The sequence below is a fragment of the Papilio polytes genome, unplaced genomic scaffold (genome assembly GCF_000836215.1).
Source record: "Papilio polytes unplaced genomic scaffold, Ppol_1.0 DF824146.1, whole genome shotgun sequence".
Taxonomy (NCBI): Eukaryota; Metazoa; Arthropoda; class Insecta; order Lepidoptera; family Papilionidae; genus Papilio; species Papilio polytes.
This window is the reverse complement of record NW_013525058.1, coordinates 2,431,497-2,457,406: the sequence shown is the minus strand read 5'-3', so window position 1 is coordinate 2,457,406 and position 25,910 is coordinate 2,431,497. Positions and strand designations below refer to the sequence as shown.

The 25,910-nt window shown below is 37.6% G+C and overlaps 1 protein-coding gene across 2 annotated transcripts in view; it reads right to left on the bottom strand.

Annotated features, from left to right (window-relative positions):
• The window catches only part of LOC106111856 (protein bunched, class 2/F/G isoform), a 114,912-nt gene that overhangs the window by 9,178 nt on the left and 79,824 nt on the right, over window positions 1–25,910 (bottom strand). For both annotated transcript variants that reach the window (XM_013294012.1, XM_013294013.1), the window contains one exon: window positions 5,051–5,102. In XM_013294012.1, the coding sequence (XP_013149466.1) occupies window positions 5,051–5,102 (52 nt within the window). The remainder of the gene's footprint in view (window positions 1–5,050; window positions 5,103–25,910) is intronic.

Here is a 25,910-nt window from a genome sequence, read left to right as displayed (position 1 = left end):
TGTCTCAATTGTCAGTTGTTTATGTTTTTCATAATGTTACAAGTTTGGGCTAAATATTTCACAGCGGCAAGTATATTAACGAATTTCAAAATGTACGATTAAAACGAGCTATATTCATTTTTAAGGGATTGCATAACAAGGAGAATAATAAAGTTGTCTCTATATCGCTACTTTCTATATTTAGTTTTTGGACGATATTGAAAAGTTTCCGAGTAAGATAAAAAACACGGGCAAATACAATGTTATTTAATGGTGTGCACATAAATGTGCTTATTCAAATTGCACACAAACGTTGGAGACAAATTTGATTTTAGTTTTTAGAATGACAACCTTTTAACGATAGACTTAAAAGGTACCGAGATCCGGCATTGAGAAATTTGGTTATCTGGACACCAGTCGGATCGGATCCGTCAAATGCATGTAAACTCGTTTTGGAACGGAACTGTTACGAAATAACGACCGGCTAAAAAACGGACAGAATATCTACTATTACATTTACGAGTATAGTTGTGGTTCCCAAAGTAGTCCAGATGACCCTAGCGTCCACGGCAGACCAAGCGTGTGAGATGACGATATAAAATCGATGGTTCAAGGGTTGAAGAATAAATATATATTAGCAAGGGTTAACTGAAACGAAAAACTTTGGAAATAACTTTCCTCAGCAAATAACGTACAGAGTTAACACGCCAGAACAAATATTTTGCGCTATCTCGACACTTGGAAATCATCCTTATTTGTTTAGTGGCGAGTGGGCGTCCGCTAATGACTTCCTCCACTTTAGGTGTGTATATCTAATCAAATAGCGATAAAAAAAACTAATCGCTTAAATAACTCACGCAGTTTGTTTAATGCTCGTTGTTTGTGTAACTACACCTAAATTGTGAAGAATGTACTACGGAAACGACTTATTTTAAAGTGAATTCAAAAATTAAAAAAAATTACAACATTGGAACAACATTGTTACAACAAAATTAAAATAATTTGGCTTTTAAGGGAGCAGTTTAAGTTGGAAAACGAAAATCTACAACCCTAACCGCTTATAAAGGAAGGTAGATTAAATAATTTGGCCTTGATTATAAGGTTTATCCATATTACCATTCTCTTTGTTTACACAGTAAATTATACATATGATTGACACTGAAAGCCCGGAATTAGGATGTTCCAACATTCAATGTTTACATAAGGAAGTTAAACTCTGCAGTATTGATAAACTGGTGACACAAAACAAGATAACCAGCGCGAAGGTCTCCGAGGCCTCAGTCTCGTAACCTATATGCGTTCGGATGCGCTGCTTTCTAGCAAATGTGACGGGTTTGTTTTTATTGCGTCTTTCTATGCTTTTCTGAGAATGTCTTGCATTGGGCACACGCGGAACCCGGTCGACCGACTGACATGCCGCAACTCGACATCTCAGCCGTTTCCTTATACCGTATGTTGTGGTAATAAGGCCTACAGTTTTCCCACGAATTCGCTTTTTATTGCGTGTGCCTAGTGTTAAATAGGACAAAGTATATCTTTAGGCACTTACAACTGAAATGAGGTTTAATTAAAACCTAGATTGACGATACAGCGATACGATGACGATAAAAACAATTAACCTAAATGTTCTGGTTAAATAACACGCAACATACGAAACAATTAAAATAAATATCAAGCGGTGGACGCGAAAGATTTTCTATTTGGATTTTTACCTGGTTTAAATTTCCTTTTTAGGTAAGTTGCAGCTAATAAGCCTTCGTTTTCTGATATTTGTCGCCTTTGGTATTTGTTGAACCATAACATTTTTATATACCTAAATTGGCCAATATCTAAATTATAATTTTAATTGTAAACTTATTTTGCGACTCAACTGAATTCGCTATATCTTTAGTTTTAATCGATTCGCAGACACTAAGCGATAAATTGCTGTTACAAAGAAAACAGCGAAATAAATCAATTCGGTTTGTAAAGTTATAAATTAATTAATTTAGACATTTTCAATGGCCGTGGTACTTTCTATAGCAATGGACGCAGTAACACAGTAGCCCGAATAGCGGCACAGGTAATTAATTCTCGACGGCTGTGAGTTTTCCTTTAAGCGTTTTATCGCGCGCGATTTCCTCCATTAGCTCGTAGTTATGATAACAACCGGCGACTACAGACGGCGCAGCGCGGAATAGGCTGGAACATACTGCGTCTAAACTTACAACGCTTTATCTAAAAGTTTAACTATTAAGATATGAATTGGCACATCGGTAACAAGAGTCTTTTTCTTCCAGACGTGCCAACTCAAGTGCATTACGTTGTAAGTGTTTTTGTTTTCAACGTACGTCAACAAATAGAAAAGTAACATGGCATCAATCGATCAATATTATTGGCATCTTCAATTAAATAAAAACTTTAAACATGTATACTTCAATGACTCTATCGACTGTCTGTTTTTTATGTAATGATTGTGTTGCAGGTTGTCATGAAAGCTATTCCATCAAGTTTCTATTAAATGTTATAAATAAACTTGGATACAGGTCGATAAAAAAGTCGTTAAGGTGAGCAGGCTGCTACCATTGACATTGGAGCCGATACAACGTGTGCTTAGAGGTCCTATTTTCAGCCTCAGTCTGTTCGGAAAAGGTCGTATCAAATATCCTTAGTGAAGGTTAAATATAAAAGTAGCGAAACGGAACTGTGTCCTAATATTTTACATCTCCAGATATAATATAGTCTAATATCTCTATGGGATATTTTTTTTTTCATTAATAAAATGTTCATTATATAGTTACAAAACAATATAAATAATAGCAACATAAAAATCACATATTATGTTGTCCAATTCGTTAAAAATATGGTTACAAAAGCAAACTCCATCTTTGAACTTTTGCGACCACTTTCGCTAAAATGTTTATAATTTTAGTTATTTTCACAATTCTTTTTATTTTCTTACATAAAACATTACTATTACTTTCGTTATGATAATAAGACAATGTAATTTAACGCATCAGTGCGTTAAAGCGTCTGAATTTCTACGACCGCTCCCTGATCCCGATAACCTCGAAAGTGTTTTGTATATTCATGAGAAAGTTTGAGTAATCAATAACACTGCCCTTAGAGGTTATGTCCAGCAAGGTTATTGAAAATACTATGAAATATTTTCTGAATTAATAATGAACAGGGTACAATATAATAATTGAAACAATTGTAAGTACTCCAGTAAATCTATTATGGTTATACTCTACGATATTTCGAGTGTTTTCATTTAGTTTTTCCGAAGAAAGCTATAATTTTCTTAACCAAAGAAATTTTCGTATATTCAAAGTCTATTTAGGAAATACACTTATTAAATGTGTTTGTGGAAAGGGTTTTATGTGTAAAAGAAAACGTGGGCAGTTAATTAGAGCGTGAGGATTATCGTCTCGATATGACGTCATTTATTGTGAAATTAATTTCGTCATTGTAAGAAAGAAGCCGTAAAGAATTACAGCTGTTACGTATTACGGTGTATTACGTGAAATTTATTCATTTAAATCGCCTTTGTTGTGGACCTTCAATAATTATAACCGCAGCTATCGATTCGGATGGTCGGTTTTAAAATAAAAAATATAATATTTTCTTTTATCTTAATGGGCGATCTTGCGCAATTATATAACAGAAAATTTATGTTGTAAACACGTTCTTATTTTTAATTTATATTTATACACACAGATGAAATTTGGAAAACGACTAATAGTTACCATACTCTATATGGCTATAGGCTATATTCAATTATCTCAACTAAAGACGGAATACAAACAAAAATGTCGATAAAGAGTAGTACCTACTATAATTGATATAAATTGTTTACAAAATCAATTAGTAAGCAAACTTGTCGAGTATGTCCACAGCAAGGACGCACTGCGACTTATATCGTTATCAGATCGTATTTAATGACAAACATTTCTTATTTATTCTAACATCGTACATTTGCCTAAATAAACAAACACACGGAACACTGGCGCCACAACGTGCTAATGAATTGTTTAATTAGAGAACGCCGGTTTAGTTAATATTTTGTATAATTGACCTTCGCAATGTTATTGCGACACCGTTTCTAGTTGTTATTTACACTTTAAATGGCTATACAGGGGTAGCGAACTACTGGCACGCGTGCCATAAATGGCACACCAACATAATATTTTAGGCAAGTCGATAATCATAAAAACACTAGGTGCACCATGGAATTGACGTAATAGTACCAGTCAAAATTATTCGATGGCATGTCTATGACCGCATTAAATTCTTTAAAAAGTCGCACTTTGGTGCATAAATGTTTGTCACCCCTGAGTTAGTAGGTTAATAAGTAGTTACATTAAATTTAAGCATACTTATTAGTTGTAATGTTTAATTAGCCCTCTCTTGATAGGATAAGATTTCTAAACTGTCACAATTTAATTGATCGTCTCGCGAAGCACAAGTGTGCAAAATCTCAAGATCCGTGATAATTAATTAGCATTCAAATGTGTGAAGGCGATGCGAGTGTATTCACAGTTGTATTTAAGTGCGCCGGGTATCGTAAACACAGCATGCAATGCGGTCGTATATTCTATATTGATGCGCTTCTTCGTCCTTGTACGGAGAGTCTTCACCCGGTACTGGGGACTCTATTACTGTACTCACTTTACATTAATCAAAGCGTATTTTCCTCACATTGTTATACTTTGTTTACAGTTTTCGTAAACCGAAATAATTTGACTGTAATCATACTTGGCATAAAAAGAAAAAAAACACTAATATTTCACGTTTGAAAATTCAGCATTTCGTTGAGAATTAGATTTATTTTCTATAACTGACGGGAGATCGTGGTAACTTCGCCAGTCGGCAAATTTGACCGCTGCGGATGTAGGAAAGCGCACGCTTTTCTTTACGTCCCGCCTATACCTAAGTTTGCATTTTATACATCGTCTCGGTCGAAGTAACGTGCCGCCATAGAGTTTGTATGGCACTATACAAATTTGAATGTTCCGCTAGTTGACCCTCAGCCGACGGCGGTGACTGGGAGCTGATATCGTAAACAATGGATGTAAAGTGCGGTACTCACCATAGCTTGCTCGATCTTGTTGTCGATCGCCACGGCGCTGGTGCCCGACGCGCTGCGAACAATAATATTACTATTAGCGATCCATAAACTAGGTAATTGTATGTAGTTTACATTGGGCACACAACAAAATAGTTACAAGCTACAAATCTTGTACTTTACAATCAAATTGAATTTAAATACAATACATGTAATAAAATCGAGACACCTTGAAAAAAGATTGACATAAAGGTCAGTTAACAAATGTATTAAATGGTCCGAGCTATTATTAGTTTTAATTACATTTTAATTAAATAACTGTACCTTTGTAACATCATTAAATATAAATGATGTAATGAGTGGATACAAAATATAGGGTTATAAGATTTTTAATCATTAGTATAATATAATATAATCTAAACGTACAAATACCAAAATATTGGTTACAACTTTTAAGGCTTGCACCTTATCTGAAAATGCGTCGTTATTTAAAATGCGTCAATAACATTATTGCCACCAAGGTTATATCCACGTCCGGATCGAAACAAAAAATCGCATTTCTCACACAATTAGTTTCATGGTAAATCGATTAAGCGCTGAACGAACTTAATTTCGTATTGACACTGCATGTATTGACTATTGAGCGCATTGGTATTTCTATTCAAAACTTCATCATAAGAATGCGTGTATAATTGGCCTTATCAAATGCATTCACTTCATACTGCGTCTTAGTTAATCGTTGAACGAATGCGTACTAGGATATTTTGTAACGAAAGCGATTTGCATCAAAACACCATGTTAAATTGCCCAAGTATCCGATGATGGCTGTGAATTTAATGTTTTAATTGTATTGATTGCCACATGTTATTTTTAATATGTTGTAAATTTGATACTAAAGTACCTTTGTCATTACACGTAGAACTTTCAGGCATACTTTTAAGTGGTTGTGGATGACCAATGTATTATCATAAACAAACACTTACAAAGGTAAATATTTCCTTTGTTGAGCAATAGAGCTAAATAACGTCTTGCGGAAAGCGATCAAATAAAAAACAACGAGCGTTTTAGCTGCAAATAAGTCACGAATGCACGTTTTCATTGTGTTTCGCCACGTGCGGCCATAGAACGATACAGTCTACTTAGCGTCAGGCCGAGATGCAATTATCGCGGACTATTGCCGGACTTATCCATTATGATACAATCTTGTCCGTAATCATCCGGTAGCCAGTATGTGGCACGACGTACGGCTGCGTACTTGACTTTCTCCGGCCTCGGATTCCGTGTCGCGTCAATGAGGTGAGCAGAGCGTCGTGAGTCGTGAGTCGGGACCGTTGTCGCCGATCGATTTCGTCCAGTTCATTACTTCGCTCTCAGATATTAAATAACAGCCATAGAGCTTATGACCATATGATGTATAGGGGACAATAATCGACGGCCAATTCAGAATCCTTATGTAAACGCCGCAACGTAATGAAGCCGATCAAACGTTCATGTGAATTAGAGTTTGCTGCATCAAACATCGAAATCTATAGTGACAATAACAGATAAGAAGCAACTTTCACTACAAGTAATCACAACATGATTCAATGGTTACGTAAGTTAAATAGTTGACACAAAATTAAGACCGGGAGTAATGAATTTGGACAAGCGTACTTTGATCATTTGGATATCATTATTATATAGCTGCAATCTGAGATTTTACTGACTTTAAATCCGTAGACAAGGCATTAACTCTTTAAAATTATCTTTATTATTACAAATGGTTCAAAAAAACAAGGTTAAGTAATATATGTTGATTTAATTTTTATAGCATTACACTATCCTCGTTCCTAAAAGAAATTGTACTTAGTTGTGATTTCTATCATAATTTAATTTTAAAGCATTTATAGCTTTGTTACAACGCAATAATTTTTTTCAATCGATTATCTGAATTATTAAAATATATTACCAACACAACAATTGAATAACACCCATTCCGCCATTGTGTTGAAATCGAAAACTCACAAATTAAAATCCTTTCAAATTCATCAACCGTTACGAAATTCTACAAGCTATAAAAACTTGACTGGCGTGCCTTTCAAGACCAATACGTGAGAGACGATTTGTTGCCAAATTTACCTCTGAACAGATTCACGTATGCCATTCACAATGTACCTGGCAACGTCGTATCCCCTTATAATACAAATTCCATTCTTTCGAATAATGAATTAGTGTGATTACACGTGATTATATACCGCTTTTACTAGGTTCCCCGATCGTTGACACTTGTAAAACAATACAGCCTTAGCGAGGAGCAAATAGTGCGTTGTAGGTGGTATACTGTAAATATGAGATCCGGCCAAACAAAGGCAAGATAAGGGTTTTGTCACCACGCACGTGCGTACTTCACAACAACGCTTTCTATGAAGTACTTTGAACGGTATTCATCTTAACAAAGAAATGAGACTATAGACATCTGCTGAAAAGTTCAAAGAACTTATTTTTCTTTTAAGGGTTAACATCGACTCGTTGTCGAAGAGTTGCTCACTTCAAAGAAAACAATATACGAAGATAGGATGATGTTTGATTTCAAAATTAGTAAATGGCAGCAAAATTTTTAGTTACATTTTACTAGTCCAAAGAATGAAATGCATATCACACTAAAATCATTGTCGACAAGGTACTAATTAATTTAATGACTCATACAATTGTTGTTTCTAAACGTTTGTTTGTAGCACGTATACAAAGGTCACGATATAAATGCGTCTCATGAAAATTTAATAGCTACATTACTCATTGTAGAAGTAACCACTTATTGTATGTTACTTGTATACGCACAACCAAATCAACGGCTAGGACATTAACATTACTCATCATAAAATGTAATCGACTACGCTAAAACGATTGAGCAACGATAAAAGAACCATTAGTGTTTATGAAGTGATCCTCATTATTGCGAAATATTCAATTACATTCGACATTGTTGCTGTCGTGTTGGAGGACGTACGATTGAATACACATTAATATGTTAAGCGATAAATAACGCTATCGCTGGTGTGCAATAAAGCCGTATACAGTTTGTTATCTCGAAGCGAGCGGGCAGTAAGAACAGCCAAGGTCGTTTGAGGGGAAATCGACGGAGACCGTTGTCGACATGGGCACCGTGTTCATATTTTAAATCGTTGCCTTCACTTGGCATGTTAACGTGCAGAATAAACTATTACGCAAACACCGCTTATATGTTAACGCAAGGAATACACTAGAAATGAAGCTAAGTACCATGCTATGGAATGTTGCGGTTCCATATTACAGAAAATCACGTGAAGCAGATAAAGTAGAAGAATAACTTTAACAGCTGATTCAGAATCGTGTATTGATTGCGACGCTACGACTAAATCAAATTGACACAAAGGACACTAATGGTGGAACATAGAATACTTAAAAAGGATTAGATTCGGCGAGTACTGGTCACGCGAAACGGTCACGCGACGTTGCTTTCCGTAAACTTTCGAAGAATCGGTGATGAATGGTTTTATAAAAACCTTATAGAATAATCACTGATATCTAGAAGTGTGGTATATTTAATTTCCAAGAAACGCAGTCACATTCAGATCGATACTTTTTGCATATGGAGACAAACAGGTATGGCAACTTTTTGGTAGAAAGTAGTTACCATCCGGCTTCATCAAAAATCATTTACTTAAATTTAAATATTACAAATTCTAGCATGATGTAACGTAAATTGTTAAAAGATAAAGATTCCAAAACATTTGTTAAAATATTATTTTAGTTGAGGTGCCAAAATTGAACAACAAGCAATGTCGTAATTGATAGAAGATCAATGTCGCAGCGGGCGGAGCTTTTCGAGGTCAACACTCTCGAGGTAGACATATAGAATGTATGAATATAGAAGATTTAGTGCTTAGTGCAGCGGATCGATACAGCAGCAGGCAGGCGATAGAGACGCCTAGGTTCTATAGGCGGCGCTGACGTCAACCAATGGCAACCGTTCGTCTGGCTGCAGTGGTACACGTTGCCGACAAACCTTCACCGACTTACCGGTTCGGTAATTAGTAAAACTTTTATGAGAGCCTCCACAGTATATCACTTCGGTAAAAAAAGAAACCAAATAGTTTCAGTACAAAGCAAAAAATCGAAATTGCGTCGTTGGTAACCAAAAAATGTATAAATGCGGATAACATGTACTTACACCGGATAAAAGTAATCGATGTACTTGACAACGACTTCTCTGAGCAAATCCTGTTTGTTCATGATGGACGAGTAGGGCCCGTTTATAAGTTTGGTTTGCATGGTGGCAGGTGGGCCTTGCGGCTGCACGAGTCGGGACCTTCGGGTCCCGGGCGTCGGGTTCAGCGGGGCCGTTTTGATGTTTTGTGTCCGTGAGCGTTGTGCGTGTCGGAGGTAGAGTCGTGGGAATTGTTTTGCGTAGCGGCGCGCGGGCGGCCGGGGCGACGCTTTGCGGCGGACTGGGCCCGGGCCCGGCTGGGGCGGGGGGAGTGGGGCGGTCGAGCGAGCGGCGCGCGCACGCTCTGCCTACTACGGGGCTACGGCCGACGCGGCGTTACAGCGGCGGCGCCTCCGAACACCTAGGCGACGCTTTTGCGACACACCCGAATGCCGCACTTTTGAACGAATGAATCCGTAGCAATCGAATCGCGCATTCAACGCTGCCGCAGTTCACTTTGGATCATACCGACATTTAGGTTCAAGGCTGACAAGATTTAGCTGGTTTTTATATCACATAAAATAAAACAACGAGAACAGGTGGGGCCCGCTCAAATTCGATTCGATTCAACAAATGTTTCATCATTCTAATGCGAATACCCAGAAAAAAACTGAACGCTGTTTGTTTTCCCTGGGAGCTTTAAGCTTTGTATTAAAGCTTCCCGCCTACAATTTTTAAGCAGCGTTATAATCGCTAGAAAAATCTGTTAGTTTTGAAGGACAAAATGTATCTTGTTTTTCTTTTGTTTTATGTAGTTGTAACCTGATAAATGATATTTTTTTAGTATTTTCTTGAAATGTGTGTAATGTTCTATGGCTGAAATTGTCTTCAACAATAAAATGCTTACCATTTATTCCCACAGCTAAACCTTCTCTTTATTATCCTTTAAAAACATCATAGTAAAATATATCTGCTCATATCAGTAAACAAATAGTTTACATACAAGTAGAATTGGAACACTAACGTAAGTAGCGTATAGCGTCACTTGTGTTGAGAGGGGGTCATTACAATGTGCATTATTTACCAATGAGTTGCAGACGGCTAGACTACGCGAGTGCCATCAAAGCACTATCGCTGTTACGCCAAACGCTTCCGCGAATTGTTCCACGAGCGTCTAGTTGCATTCTATTGATAGGCCTGAAAACTTACACCCTAACCACTTTAAATAGTGCTCTGTAATTCTATTGTTTGATCCAAGTTAAGAGAATTGATTGTCTCTATGGTTTTGTGGAACAAGTAGCACACAACATAAATATATTACACGTATATTTAAGGTAATAATATAATACCATTAGAGGTTAAATGAGTAAGAAGCCGCTATATATCTGTTTTTATAAACGTTTTTGAGATATAACTGAATTAACTCTTTCATAACGAACATTCTTAGTGTAAACGTTCAATTGCTTAAGACTTACGTAAATATTACTAAAGCATTACTTATCGCATTCATGGGGTTTTAAGTCTATAAGTATCCATTTACTTTTGACGACGTCATCAGTGCGCAAAATAACTAAACGGATTTGTTGACTCGGGCTTCTGTGCTCATTAGAAATACGCAATGAAGCCGACATTAAGATGCTTCAAGGAACAGTTTGCTATTATTATATAAAGAAACTATTGAATTGTCGTTAGCAGTTGTAATCGCATTAGTAACGACATCGTATTGACATGTTTATAAAGGTAGAAACTAATGAAGAATGCAGTTATACTTGCGGCCTCTGGCAGATGGTCTACATGTGTACCTATGGTAAATGCAATTATGTTAAATCCGTTTAACCTCGGGGTTATTATACATACAAATAAGTAGTATTCTCGTAAATAAATAAAAGTTACTGCAATTAAAAATCTGATTTCGAAAAGATTGATAGTTTCGAAAGTGTTTTAAAATCATGGTCAATGTTTGATTACCTCATCGTTATGAAATGCTAGGAGGAGCTTACATGAAACATCGTTTAAAACAGGGAACGTGTTTGAAAAGTTGAAAACAGCACGCTGCTAGACTTGGCTGTGGTTCAAGGCTGTGATAGTGTTCGCTGGTTGTTTGCTCACATGGTAAACTTAGTTTGTTATCAGCAAATTGTTTTCAATGAATGTAACAATTGTTATTATTTTATGGGTTGGTAAAACGTAAAGGTGAGTCTACGATCCTACATTTAAAGTAGTAAAAATGTTATAATTATAAGGCGAATTAATACAAAATGTTTTCAAACATTTATTTAACTACTGGAATGTATGAGATCTATGACGTACTAAAAATTAAATAGTAAATCGGCATTATAACATAATACATATATTGTGCGTATTGTCCTCGATCGCACGAGCCAAAGGGATTTAATATAAAAATCACACGGATTTTAACTTTCTGTATGTAAATAAGGGAGTCGAAATAAATACGCAAACGAGAAAAAGAGTCTGTCAAAATGATATTTATAACCAGCCGGCATTTTTGCAAGTTGACAAAACATGTTGGCATCTCACAAAAACCCACGTATTACGAAAGCAATTACATGCGACCGTTGGTTAATATTATGATAAAAGTAGAGATAATTTCGTAACGGACGCGTGTTCGAAAACAATTCGGCGTGCATAAATTTAGTTTCCGCGGTCGTTGTGTCCACGATGTCCACCTGTGTTGGCGTCAGTGTCGATGCCAGCCTTTGACTTTTGAGGCTGGACCTGTCAAATGTGCGTATTCCTATCCCTCAAATAAAAACGAACAGTAAGTTCTATGCTTTGTCTTGTGTGATCGTTTTTCGTAAGAATGTGAATTTATGAGTTGGCATAGTTTATAGACAAGTTTAAATTTTACGTACCGAAGTGTCAGCGGGTTTACCTCGCCACCCGCCAATACTGGCAGCATCTATTTAGTACAACGGCGGGTTTTTGCCAGTCCATTTCTTTATACTCAAAGGTGCCGGCTCTCGACACTCACGTTGTGTCAGCACGCGCCTGAACGCTGTTTGCGGTTAAATTATATAAATTGTAATAACCTTGACGCTTTAAATACGGATTAGTATGCCGACGTTGTGTAGGACGTTTTGTGTTTTGATGTTACAACTATAACGATCCTATCAATAAAACAGTGAGTATTTGTACTCGAGAAGACTCGACGTGTATAATTTTTTACAACGTTTTTAACGATTATGATTTAGACATAAAACTACCGTTGAACATGGGTTGTAACGCTATGATTAACCGTAATAAAAATTCTAAGCACACTTTGCGAAACTGAGAAAACAATTAGATCTTTCTCTAATCTAATCGTTCTAATTATCCGCGATGTATCGTAAGTTAAGCCGTAAAGTCCTTCATACATAGGTGTTTGTATTTGAATCCAATTACGAGTATTACCGGATTAAAACATTGATTTTGTAAAACAATCGGTCGTAAAACCGTAATAGCAAAAGGGTTAAGAAAAACACTGATGGTGTAATAATTATAAAGTGGCGAGATCACGTAACGTTTGTTACGTTAATGTGTTGTTGCAAATGCTAATGGTTGTGTTTTATGACACTCCGAGTAGCGGCAGACTTTGTACATTTCCACAGCAATGACATCATACCTGCATAAACTAAAGTTATTAGTGCTGCATGTGTTGAGACAATTATGCATTCAAGGTCCGATATCAAAGGTCGCAATGTATTTCTAGAAATAAAGGAAATAATTTAATATTTAATTTCATCTAAGACCTCTGAGTAAGCTTTAAATGTATATTGTGTGTACATATAGCTTATTTCCTAATGTACATAAATATGTCTAAAAAGTACCCGATAAATTTATAGAATTAAAATCGGTTACACCGTTCCGGAGATTACCCGAAAAAAACGTAGCGTTGTACAGACAAAAAAATTGTAAATTGGTTAACATATTTTTTTTAATAATACATACAGACACAATATTTTATTATATGTTTAGATTATTACCGTTGTATTAATAAACTGCTTTTGGGTTCTAAGTATTAAAATATTTTATTTGTGTACATATAGATGGACATAACTATGCACGAATGACAGTGCATACGTAACATACGGAACAAGGAAAATTAATTTGGCGAAAGAATGCGTCGACTCATCTTCTACCACCATTCATATATCGTATACAATGTTAGCATCATTAAAATAAAGTATTAATAGTACAAGAAAGGTTAAATTCAATTTTACAATCACGTAATCGGAATTCACGTTCGTGTACAAACACAACGTTTTCATTTGAATAGCTTTAGCTATTACGAAAAACATACAAAACACTTTTATTACATTCTTCTACATACAAGAAATCTACGACCGTGTCCGAATCATGAAGTGAACATAATTAGGTTCCAAAATTAAAACGTAAAAGACTTTGAATTTTAAAATCTTCATTAAATTAAAGAGGTAATTATCAGTGATATTAGTGTTTTCAAAATACTGAGAAGTAAAAAAGAAAAAGTCTTTAACTAGATAAGTACACTTAACAAGTCCATTTTCAATTACACATTAAACAATCGATCCCTACCTTACACACCGTAATCTTCATTAATGAACTATGACGACATACTTGATTGTAATGCCGACAATTATAGACGAAAAAGGTATTATCGGGTTTTTGCCACACAACGGTATAATTATAAAGTTGTTATCTTGTATAAAAAAGATAATGACCGGAATTAGTACTAATGGAAGAATTAAAAATAAACACTATGTTATGACATCATCTTAATGACATACGATCATGATAAGGTAATAACGCTTCAAGTACACGTGTGTAGCATCACGTAAACACAAACAAAGATGTAATTAAAAAAGTACTAAACACTACTTATTGTTGTTCTCACGTAGTAAGCGAACACTAAATTTTGTAACGGTTTAGATGAAACAATTCTTTGAGAATCACTTTTGATGTTTTTATATTTAATTGTTCTTGCGAACACAAGGTTAGTTAGTATATTATTGTTAGTAATAGAATTTGTAGGTATTGTTGAGATGTAGTTGCTATTTGTGCACATAAATAGTCAAACTGTACAGTTAAAACTGGTCAGTTTTACAGTAAAAAAATTACCTACACTCGACTATGTTTTAAAACTGAAGGTGTGCAGCGGGTAACTGCATGATATACCTACATCGTCTAAATACATTTTTCGTTACAGTTGATTAGTTTCCGTCAGAATTCAACACATGTTAAGTAACCAAATATTTTTTACTACAACTTTCACTAGGTTTGTAGACAAATTCATTAGAATTAGAGGCAAAAAAGAGTATGTACCTTGATGATCGTGAATAAATAAATCGTATGACGTAAAAAGTGTCCGTCATTCCTGTGTGGCATTGCTATCGCCAAACTTGTCTCAAAGAATGTAGATTCTTTGGCAATGGATAACAGAAAGTAGTCAATTACAGCGACCTATGTTTAGTGTAAAACCTATAAGGAATGCTGATAATGGACGCAAGCTTTTTGCCTATAAAAGACTAGTACGTTAGAAGTAATCTAGTATATGTTGTATCTTTTTTAGTTAAGCTGTCAACGGGAAGTTTAACCTTTCAGGTGATTTTAAGTATAAGTACATTAGCTTTCGCCCGCGACTCTGTCCGCGTGGAATTAAAAACATAGTGAGTAGCCTACGTGTTCTTCTAGACTATCCGCTACGTCTATACCAATTTTTTTTCGATATGCGTTCAGCAGTTTAGGGTACAAACTTTATCAAAAATCTATCCATCAATCTAAACTTTCGCATTTATAATATCATGAAGTTAGATTACCCTTTAACCTCCAAATAGATACAGCATTGTATTGGAGCTTATTTGTACCACAGTATGATGACGTTTTCACTGTGGTCACAGTTGTTTTAATACATACAAAATACAGATACTATAATAAGTAATAGAACATGTGTCTGTGCAGTCGAATTCTATGATCAGATCAGTTTTGTACAAAGGTGCGTCATTGGCAACAATTCAGTCTGGGAAAGAACGGACTTCCTCTTCATTTGATTATAGTCTAGACCAGCGATGAATATGAAAAGCTCTCGTTGCATTCAAAAACTTAAAGAGCCGTCTCAAGTGACAAGTTCCTGGCCACATTATTGCCTCAACGAGCTGAAGTTGGACAAATTGAAATTTCCGTTAGTTTCACATCGGACCGAGGTAATATGATACAATACAGATTATGCTGCACTTATATATGTGATGGAATAATATAACTAATGTAATGTAACATGAAAAAGGTTATAATTAGAAGTACAAATCAATTACCTAAAAATCTACTTGTTTTGTGATTTCATGTAAAGATAGACACATTTAATTGGAATGAAACTAAACGTGCTTCATTTGACGATACGATCTCAAGACATCTAATCTAGAAGTCTCGTTTCCATAACAACTAAGTTAAAAACAAAATGTAAGCATCGAAATATTATAAACAAACATAAAAAAAAATCACGGACCTGGAGTTGTGAAACCTATCAAGACAATAAAATTGATTGTGATTCACATATCAGAGTATGATAACGAATATTTGTGATAACAATTAGATAATGTTCTTAAGATAGTATACAACTGTTCCCATGACACTTTCGGATTTATTGTTTTCAAAATACAGAAAAGGATTTACGCGGAAAATGATAATGAAAAGCATGGGACTTACGAGCACCACGTGTTCCTGCGCGCGAATGTTGATCTGGGCGTGTCGACTGGGGTTGACTTTGGAGCTGTGTCCTGGGGTAAATTAAGCTTGAAGCCAGCTATCGACTTGCGTCTCTTGGCGGCAAGGGCGCGCGCCGCAAGATCCGAGCCGTGTACGTTTTCAGGCGGGGATGAGGCGTGCGAGCATGTCCGTATGTGCGCCTGCGCCGTGGCCACCTGTAGCAGCTTACTAGAGAGGCTGCGCCGGCCTAGGGCCTCGCACGTCGCGCATCGACCGTCCTCCATGAGGGTGCCCGTGCGTTCGAGCCGGCCACGACGCGGCCACTGCGCGTCTATTGTTCCCAGCGGTTGGACCGACTCTAACTGATGTCATCCGACGAGCGACACGCGCGTCGCCGGTCGTGCACGCGACTCGTAAAATTTAAGACTGCGTTTCGTCCGACCGTGAAATCGATCGATACACGAACGAAATAGGCTTAACGTGATAATGGGAGTGCGATAAGACGTACACGCGAATAAGTGTGTTGACCTAGAACGTGGACTAGGCAGGGCTTCAGGGCGGCGTCGGGGAGCCGCGGCCGTGCGCGGGCGACTGCCCTCACCACTACAAAGCACCCCCGCCGGCCGGCGGCCGCCGTAATCCGAACACGGGCGAGCATATCGATGTTTGCGGTGAGCATGTCGGTGCGGCATCGTGTGACTTGCGGTGTCGACGCCGCGTCACGCGGCACGCCAACGAACCGACATCGACATGCCACTAGAAATAATCCAGCTGCTCATTAGGAGCGATTACATGGTTTCATACCGTAAAGAAGCGTTTAAGCTTCATACTCCATTAACAACGATAACTAACTACCGACGGTTACAGCACCTCTGATGCACTGAGCCAATATTAGTACGTCGGGTGTTTATAGCATAAAATAAACACCTGGGTGCGAAGACAAATGGAAACTGGTAAAAATAATAAATTACATGGTCTTGACGCCGAAACGATTTTATAATGACATGACTGTTAATATTTAATACTAAAATGTATGACATAGAGACATAGGAACATCCAAAACGACGTCGTTTATGCCAAAAGAGTTGAAAACGGTCTGTGATCTGTCACCGTAAATAACGTGATATGTTGGCGTCGCGTCAACTCCGTCACCCTCTGACACGCCCTTAAGTACTTCCGCCAAACTGACCGTGGTGTAAATGTAAACACTTGTATTATTAGACGATCGCGTGGCCATAAACTAGAGCTCTTAGCGGACTTAGTACACATGGCTACTAGGATGTGGATTACTCCTCAACAATCTCAAGCATTTTAAACTTTAAAGTATAATTAGATGTAGTTTCGTAGAAAAAAGCAATTTACCTTAACCAATGAGAGAATTGGAGTAGTTTAGACGGATCGAATATCTATATACAAATGTATTTTAAGAGTAATTTATAGGCTACTGTTAATAAATCTCGGTACTTCATTACATTCGTAAAGCTTCTTCAGCTTCGAATTCCAAATTAAATCATTCTGGACTTGTTGTTGAGGATTCTGCTAAATATAGCAGTCTATTTCAGACTTTGCTCGGTGCAAATTGATACACCTTTTCATTATCAAGACGTTAATGCGACGGCGGCCTTGAATTTTGGTATCAAAATTAAATAAGTCAGTGTTTTAAGTTTTAAATTGTATTCAAATAAAGGTGCATTTATTAAACACCTACACAAAAAAAAAACAACAAGATTCACTGATGATTTTTACCTCCACTGTAACTACAAGTCAAGTAGTAATATTTTAAACATTCATTTTCGACTTAGAACATATCTAATATATTATTATTTAAATATAACGCAATACAATACGTAAAAGTCTTTCATTAGTACAATGTGAGCACGGAAAAACCGTTTTTGCTTTAATGTTTACAAACAAAAAGTAGCATAGAGGAAACTATTCCTGATCACTAACCTGTCGAGAACTATACTCATGTGTCTATGGAGGTTCGCTTTAAGATCCCGCCGTGTGTACTGCGGATGCGCGGGGGGCGGCGCAGTCGGCGCGGGCGGCGCGCCCCCCAACGGTGCTCGTTTGCCTATGAGCACCTTCAACTCGGCCATCAGTTTTTGCACCATACGGACACGGCCTTCCTCTACCGCACAACTTATAGAAGTGATGAAGTGCCCTCAGTAAACTACCGCCTTGCCAAAAGCCATCGGCCTGTGCGTTGCATCGATTTTTGACGTCACTGCTCCACGTGATTGTTGCTCAATTATAGATATCAATACGGGCGTCTTCACGACGCGCCAGCGGGCTCAACACTGTCGGTTCGCTACCGACGCTTTGACCTCGCCTCTTTTTATAAGCGCACGATGAGCGCGCAAGGTACTGGTACGTGAGACTAAATAAATTTTGCTGATATATTTAGGCGGGAATGCCACTCCCGCGTGGCGCTCGCGCTCGTATAGCAAAAAATATTCAATCGTGATTGGCAAATTATTATCAAAATTAATCTCGAGCAACTGCGAACACGAATTTCGAAAAGTCGGGCGAAACAATTGGTTAATTAACATCGAAACAAAATGTAGGTCGATTGCAGCGCATGACAGTGTGCTTCGCACGGAATAAGGTCATGCGAGTACTGTTGGTATGTGGCGAGAGTTCACAACTAAATGGGACGCTTCCGAACTCGAATCTCTTCAAGGACACAGATGAGGAGTAACGATGTATTGTTAGAGAGGAAGCAGTGCGTCTCATCCGATATCAAATGTTCAGTGTAAGAGTTGTAGAAAAGCCCTGGGTTGCATTTAAACAGAATAAACGCTTTACTTTTCGTTTTGAAATATTCGACTTTGAACGTGTATTGTGAAACAAGAAGGTTCATGGCGAGGTAGAAATAGCCGCACCTGACGCGGCGACACAGGAAGTGTGCACGGCCGGAGATAATAAACTGAAATAGTTGACAGGGAGAATAACTTAACAAATTTGAAATTATTAAAATATTAAGTTAACTACCTTGCAACGATAATACTCGATATTACTCGATAATATAAAATATCGCAATTAATTGATGTTGTATTATAATTATTAAGTTACCCAAAAAACTTTTTATGTTCCTGTTATCAACAACAAAGACGGAAGTTTCATAATTTCGTAGTGCAACAAAATTTGGAACGAACTTTAAGTTGTGACCAAATTTGGTAATCTCACATCTTTGATGCACTATGCATAGAAAACAATGTTACGTTGAGCGCGTCTCGACGTACAAAGATGTACAAACATTAAAATGCGCTTCAACAACTTGGCGATTGTATAACAACGACACAATGTGATCTCCATATATTATAACGGCTAATTCAAGTTCCGAATGTGCTGCAAGCTACTCATTGACTTTCTCCTAGCTGGAATCAAACAGGCGGCCGATTGAATAGGGATTATCGGAGCGTAATCGACAGCCACCGAGACGAATGCTTCCGACTTATCACAATACGAAGTGCAAGTTGGTACCCATTTCCGTGTTTGTGTATGAACAAAATGTTTATGTGTAAACTGGAAAACAAAGAAAACAAAGATTGACGAGCGAATTTTAAAGCTTTACTACCTAATTAGAAGTTTGTGCAGAAATTATAGGGCACAGCGTCGTACGAAGTGTTCCATTTTTTTTTTAATTATCGGCTGTGTAAAGGTGAGAGTAATTGTTTTATTGTTAGGTGAATCAAGGACTTTCACTTTGGATTCCACCCTGAAACATTTACTAACAAAATAGGTACAGTAGCAAGTATTTTGGCGTTTTCATTCAAAATCTACAAAGCCAAAACTTTATCTCATGTATAATTTCAATAACAATAATGGAATGTATAATCATGAACATGACCCTATTTATAAATAAATAAAAAGCTTCGGGCTGAGGAAGCTTGACCTAGATTCACGTGCTATGGGGTCACTTCGCTCGATAAAGAGTGCTACTTACAAATGGTATTTAAGTCTGTCTTCCAGGTTTACAAGCCTATGGCGAAAATTGGTGATATTTGGTATTTCACTTTGATCACTTCCGCCTTTTTTAATTGTTGTAAAACTGCGAAACGTCCTCCGCTCACGGGGTTCGCATAAACACTGAGCGTGCGCGCGTCCCCTGTTCCCGAGCCGACGTCCTTGCGTGAATGGGGCGGCTTCGTAGGGTGGCGCCATGGCAGCACGTTGTGGTAAAGCGTCAATCAATATGCGAGATGCGATCCCCTGCTAATCGTCTAGCTGTCGGCTTCCAGTTATGAAAACTTGTAAAACTTTTTTACTTTTTTTTCGTTTGCTTTCAATTATACGACTGTCATAGGTTCGGTTAACAGTTTGTTTATTTACCTTTGAAACTATAAAAATATTTAGATTTTACAAAACTGTTTTGCGTAAAACCAAAGTCGGAGACAAAAACTGATAGTTCACTGGCCTCATAACGGTTACTCTGCCAGAGCTTCGCATACTTAATAAACTAGTTCAGATGTTGCTTAGTCAATGTACAACTTGTGTTAACAGAGACTTAACAGGCGTTGTGTTTAAACAGAGCATTCGAGCATCTTCAATCTTAGCTTTCTAAGAAACTATATCTCAGGAATAAATACTGAATGGTTTACTATAACAGACAATGGCATATAAGCTGTGAAAAATATAATATCACTTAGGGTGAAAACAGGGAGAAATTAAAAGCAGCACAATTGCTGACAAATGTAGATGGCTACGAGAAACATGAAACAAGACTTCGCGTATGCACATCAGCGGAGTGCGTATGCAATAGACGTTGCGCAAAACACAGCGACGCAATTTTTATCCCCTCTTATCCTTTTCAACTTTCTACACTGCATTAACCGCAATAAACAGAGAAATAATGCAATGGCGAGCGTGATAAGATCGGTTTCAAGAAAATAGTAGAAAAAACAACGCACACCGGTCGGCTGCAGACGCCTCTTGAAACACTACAAAAACGACGACTACCTGCTTTGTGAGACTTGGATTGTTTGGACCTGTTCACTGATGAACTCATCGAGGAAATCATAAGATAATGTAATTTTTATAACTTTTTAACCAAGTAATATATTCTAGTACCTATTCTATCTATCGTGTACTATTCTATACATCGTTTCGTTTTTTTTTAATTTCTTTTCTTAACAATCATTACTCATACTTTCCAAACTTATAATAACCGGACATGACATTTTCAAAAGGTAACGAAGCGAATTATTATCGGTAATGAGTCCAAATCACAGATTTAGACGCGATATGACATAAGAGTGCGTATGCGCACAAAATATGTACTGACGCGTTACACAACGGTAACACGCACTATCAGACCTCGAACGCAGCGACGCGCGAACTCATCGTGTTTGAATGGTATACAAGCCCTGGGTGCTACAAGTGTATACTTAATTTAATATTGTAAATAAGACTATGTAAGATTTGCCTTAGCATCAAAGTAAAATCGGAACTGTTAAAAAAATATAGTAAACAAACTGTTGAAAACCCATGAACCTCAATACATTCTCGATCGTACAGTAAATTTATGAACAATAATAACAATTTATATGTTGTCTTATAACATGTATTTTATTTTTACAATATTTTTTGTATTAACTAAAAAGAAGACGATCAAGATTTAGTCTATATTCTATAATGTGTAAAAATTAATAATAGGGAGACGTTTCCAGATAATGTGTTTATAAAATACAGGTTCACTATATTAGGAAAACCAACGTTTTTCTAGTGTTTGGTGGCGACTTGGCTGAGAGTTTACTTTTTGCAATTCACTGAATGGAAAGGTGGTTCACTTGAGACATTCAACCGAAACCTTTACAAAGAGTAACTAGAACAAGGATTCCCGAGAGGGAACCTCGACAGCAACTTGTTAGCTGTAGCACTGCAAGTGGGCGGACTGTCACAAACAAGGACTAAAGTAATAGTACTGAGACATGTATAAGCCTGCAAGGTGAGAAATAATTAGAGCCAATTAAACATTTTATTTAGACCACTCTAACAAAGTCCGTAATTCGAGGGAAAAGATTCTTTGAGAACGCAATAAGCTCCTCTAAGCAAGTCCTATTGAAATAGTAAGCAACCTACATAATTTTATTTTAAGAATCATACAATGTTTGTCTACCTGATGAACGTGCTATGGATGAAACTGATAAAGTTACAAAAACACGGCAAGTACTAGCCGCTGAAAGTTGTTGAGATTGATATGACGATAATATCAGTAAACGTGCTATCGATATTATCAACGGATAGTTGGGTAAGATGATATAAACGCACGCACCGATTGCATTCGTGTTACGTAACCACAATAAAAACGTTGTCCTTTACGAGTCGATGTAAACATAAAAGAACAGTGTGCGCCGTGTAAAATTACAAGTTACGGAGTGAAATCGACGGATATTAGTGGGCAGCCATTAGCGTGAAATGAAATAAACAAGAGGAATTAGTGCCGGCCAATAGCCCGAGCTATCTGACCGCAAGGGAACGGGCGCCACCGTGACTTTCCCTTTTCTTCTGGTGAAAGTGATGATGGCCAATGTAAAACAAAGCGATATTATGTATCCAAAACCTATCGTGGTCTCGTCACGACGTCAATATTTTCTACTAGTTATATTATATCAGTAATGAAGATTCAATAAGTATGAAAACGTGCAAGAGAATTATCACTGTTGTATTTACAAACAATTAAACAATACTTTTTTTTACATATATAACTTATTTAAGCAGTCTTTGTGGGACAAATTTAAATTTATGTGAATTGCATTGTAACAGTTGGCGAAACTATGATACGTAATATGGTTTATCACGGTCAGTAGGTGTTCAAAATTGAACAACGTTTGTTATTTAGACTACTTAAAATTTTCCAAGCTTTAGATTGCGATATCGAATATCGTGAGTGCCGTTGTACTAACGTAACCGACAAAGAAATCGTGATAATGTATTGCTAACAAGTGATAGTGAAACAAACGTCGATCTCTATTAACTGTAACGGTGTGTGCTACTGTTATAACACTTGTAGGGCGATTATTGTTAACCTTGCTATCCCCTTTACTTTCTTTCAAAAAAAAAAAAAAACAGAGACAAGACAACAACATACGCATTTGCTACGACAGTTAAAATTCGCGGTATTACCCCATTAGTAAGCACTTTTTTTTTGTGATTGAATGGCCACTGTTTGCTTTGAAAAGGCATTTACAAATTCACCGGGCTTGAGGTGGCCGAGCGCAAATGGCGCTTAGCCTAAACCTCGTTTCTGAATAAGGCAAGCACGTGAAACATTTCTATGCTGAAAGTATAATGGTGCCAGTAAATCTACAAAATGAAAACTGTGTGTCGTTAATTGCGGGCGCATTCATTAAGACAGATATCTAGTAACACCGGCCCCTGCCAACTCGGTCATTGCAAACTGTGCAGCTCTATCTTGATTCGGTGACGCGCGAACCTTTCTCATACAACAAAACACAACAATTATTACTTTCTTTGAATATATTTCGTGACTTACACAGCAGCAATTATCTTGTAATCTTTTCCCGAATTAAAAACACAAAGAACTTTTTCGTTCATTAAATTTACAAAAACATTCGCTTGAATTGACAGGATAATTTATATACAGATAAAAATAATATATTGTAGTATTGACAAATTGTACTTAAGCAGATCAAGTTAATTGCTCCAAAAATAAATGGCCTTCGGTTTCCAATAGTGTCAAAAGTATTAATGAAGACTAGCACATGGGCAAATGCTGGTATCAAGGTTATAGCCGCCAAAGAGAACGGAACTCTGCTGCAAGTAATGTGCATAAAACGACAGTTAAATTTATTTATTAAGCACGTGTGAAAATCGACGTTGTGTAATAATTTCACACTTCAAATGGGCACATTGTCACTAGGTCTGAAAATTTAAAGCATTGATAAAACAGTTTTGACATTGACTAACAGTGACAATGTGGCTTGTTTGTAAAATGTTAGAGTACAGCGTATATTTAAGTTCAAAATTTTGCGACAGACATGCTCTTGCTTGGCTGTAGTTAGTTTCTATCAATTAATATTATTGGTATTTATTATATTTGACGATAGGGAGACCTTGACCGAATGAGGCATGACTATAATTTGTTAATACACTAGAACACAAAACAGCTCTTCAATAACATGTAGAACTTTCATTTATCGTATCTTAGCCTTGCGGTGTTAATTTCTTAATGTTGCTAGAGGGGTTATTTAATTGGTTATTCCAATTTGACCTTGTTGCTGTTACAAACGGGATGTTTTTTAAATTGCTTTCAAAAATATGACTAAAAAAATATCTTGTCGGAATTCATAAGGCTATCGATTTTAATGATCTTATTGCCCAGTGATAATGATAATAGAAAAACGAAGCTGAGGATTTCCCGCGATCCCTGCAATGATATCATATGGCGATCGAGCATGGCACTCACCCGATAAAGTTTTTGATGAAGCAATAGACCGCGAAGAGCGTGGCGTCGCTGAGGTCAGGCTGCAGGCGCGGCAGGGGCAGGGGCAGCGGCAGCGGCAGCGCCAGCTCGGGCGCGGCGTCGTGCGGCCTGGCCGTGCTCATGGCGCTGCGCTGCGCGGTGCGCTCTGCGCTGGGGCGCGCGGCCGCGGGCTGCGGGCGAGGCGGCCGCTCACCGCGCGCTCCGCATGCCAGCCGGCACGAGCCTGCCGCCGCCCGCCGCCGGACGACGGACGACGGACGCCGGCTGCCGCGGCTATCGATCGCGGAATTACGCGCCTGCGCGCTTTACACGTCCAACATCAGAAACGCGAGATACACCACGAGGAAGAACCACGGACAGAACAGATACATGCAAACGGACATCGTATCGCAAGAAGGATCGTGGGCAAAGCGAGAGTTCAGTGATCGATTTGGGTGAGCTTCGTTGATGGCGCGTGCGAATCGCGCGTGCGTCTAGCGGCGCGGCGGCACTCTGACTGGACGCGCTCGCGCCGCGTGCTCGCTCGTGCCCGCTCACCGAAACACCTATGCCAATACATGCTATGCACGGTGTAGCCTGACTTTACCACCTTCGACATTATATAGAGGTTACGATATCCTTAACCTCGTGTAAACTATCAAAACGAAACATGTACGAGTACAAATTTGAAACTATTTGAATAATATGACGAGAAACAAATGCAAATAAAGAAAATAAAAGTCGTTTGGCGCCAAAATCAAAACCAAATCTGTTAAGAAAACTGCCCGATTATAATTTATCGTGAAATTATTTTTATTTGAATGCATTAAAGTGTATCTTTGTAATTAAATTTTATTAATAGAAAAAGCTTAAAGGCGAAGCAGGAAGTAACGACAGTCCACATGGAAACCGATCCCCAAATAGTAAAACCACGGTCAACGTCCTCGCAGTAGATTGACAGAGCGCTCGGTCCAGTGCTCGAAAAAAATACACCATCATCCATCGAGCGAAGGCGAATTGACGCAAAATGTTTTTTGCTTTTGCCATGTCTAGTGGTTTGTGCTGTACTAATGAACTGTGAGAGTGCTGGGGCGGAGCAGAGCTACGAACATCGGCGACATATCGCGTTTCATCTTGCGAGTGCGTTGATCCCAACCTTGCTACTGTATTGAGCAAGTTTTCATACATCTCGCGTTACGGTTTTTTTTAAACCAATCAGTCGGAAATTTGTTGTTAACGGTGGTCAAAAACTTTCTAGAGGCGTATGTGAGCAATTTGATCTTAACTTGAGAAACAAGAAGCGTGTTCTCATTTTTTGTTACTAACCGTGTGTATATCAATTTCACTGTTAAATTAAATCGAATTTATCTTGGTATTCTTTAATTAACTTCTGAACGATTTCACATTGATACCTACTTACTAGATGTAGTTACCAATATGGAAACCTAAAAAATATTTATTTAATATAATGGGATTCATTGTGTGTTTTATTTTACAATATCAAAACACTTTAGAATAAACCTAACTTTCAAAGCTAAAAAGATAAATGGTGCAATTATAAATGAGTAATGAAGAAGAGTTTAATTACAAAACAGCAAAACAAAGATTAGCTT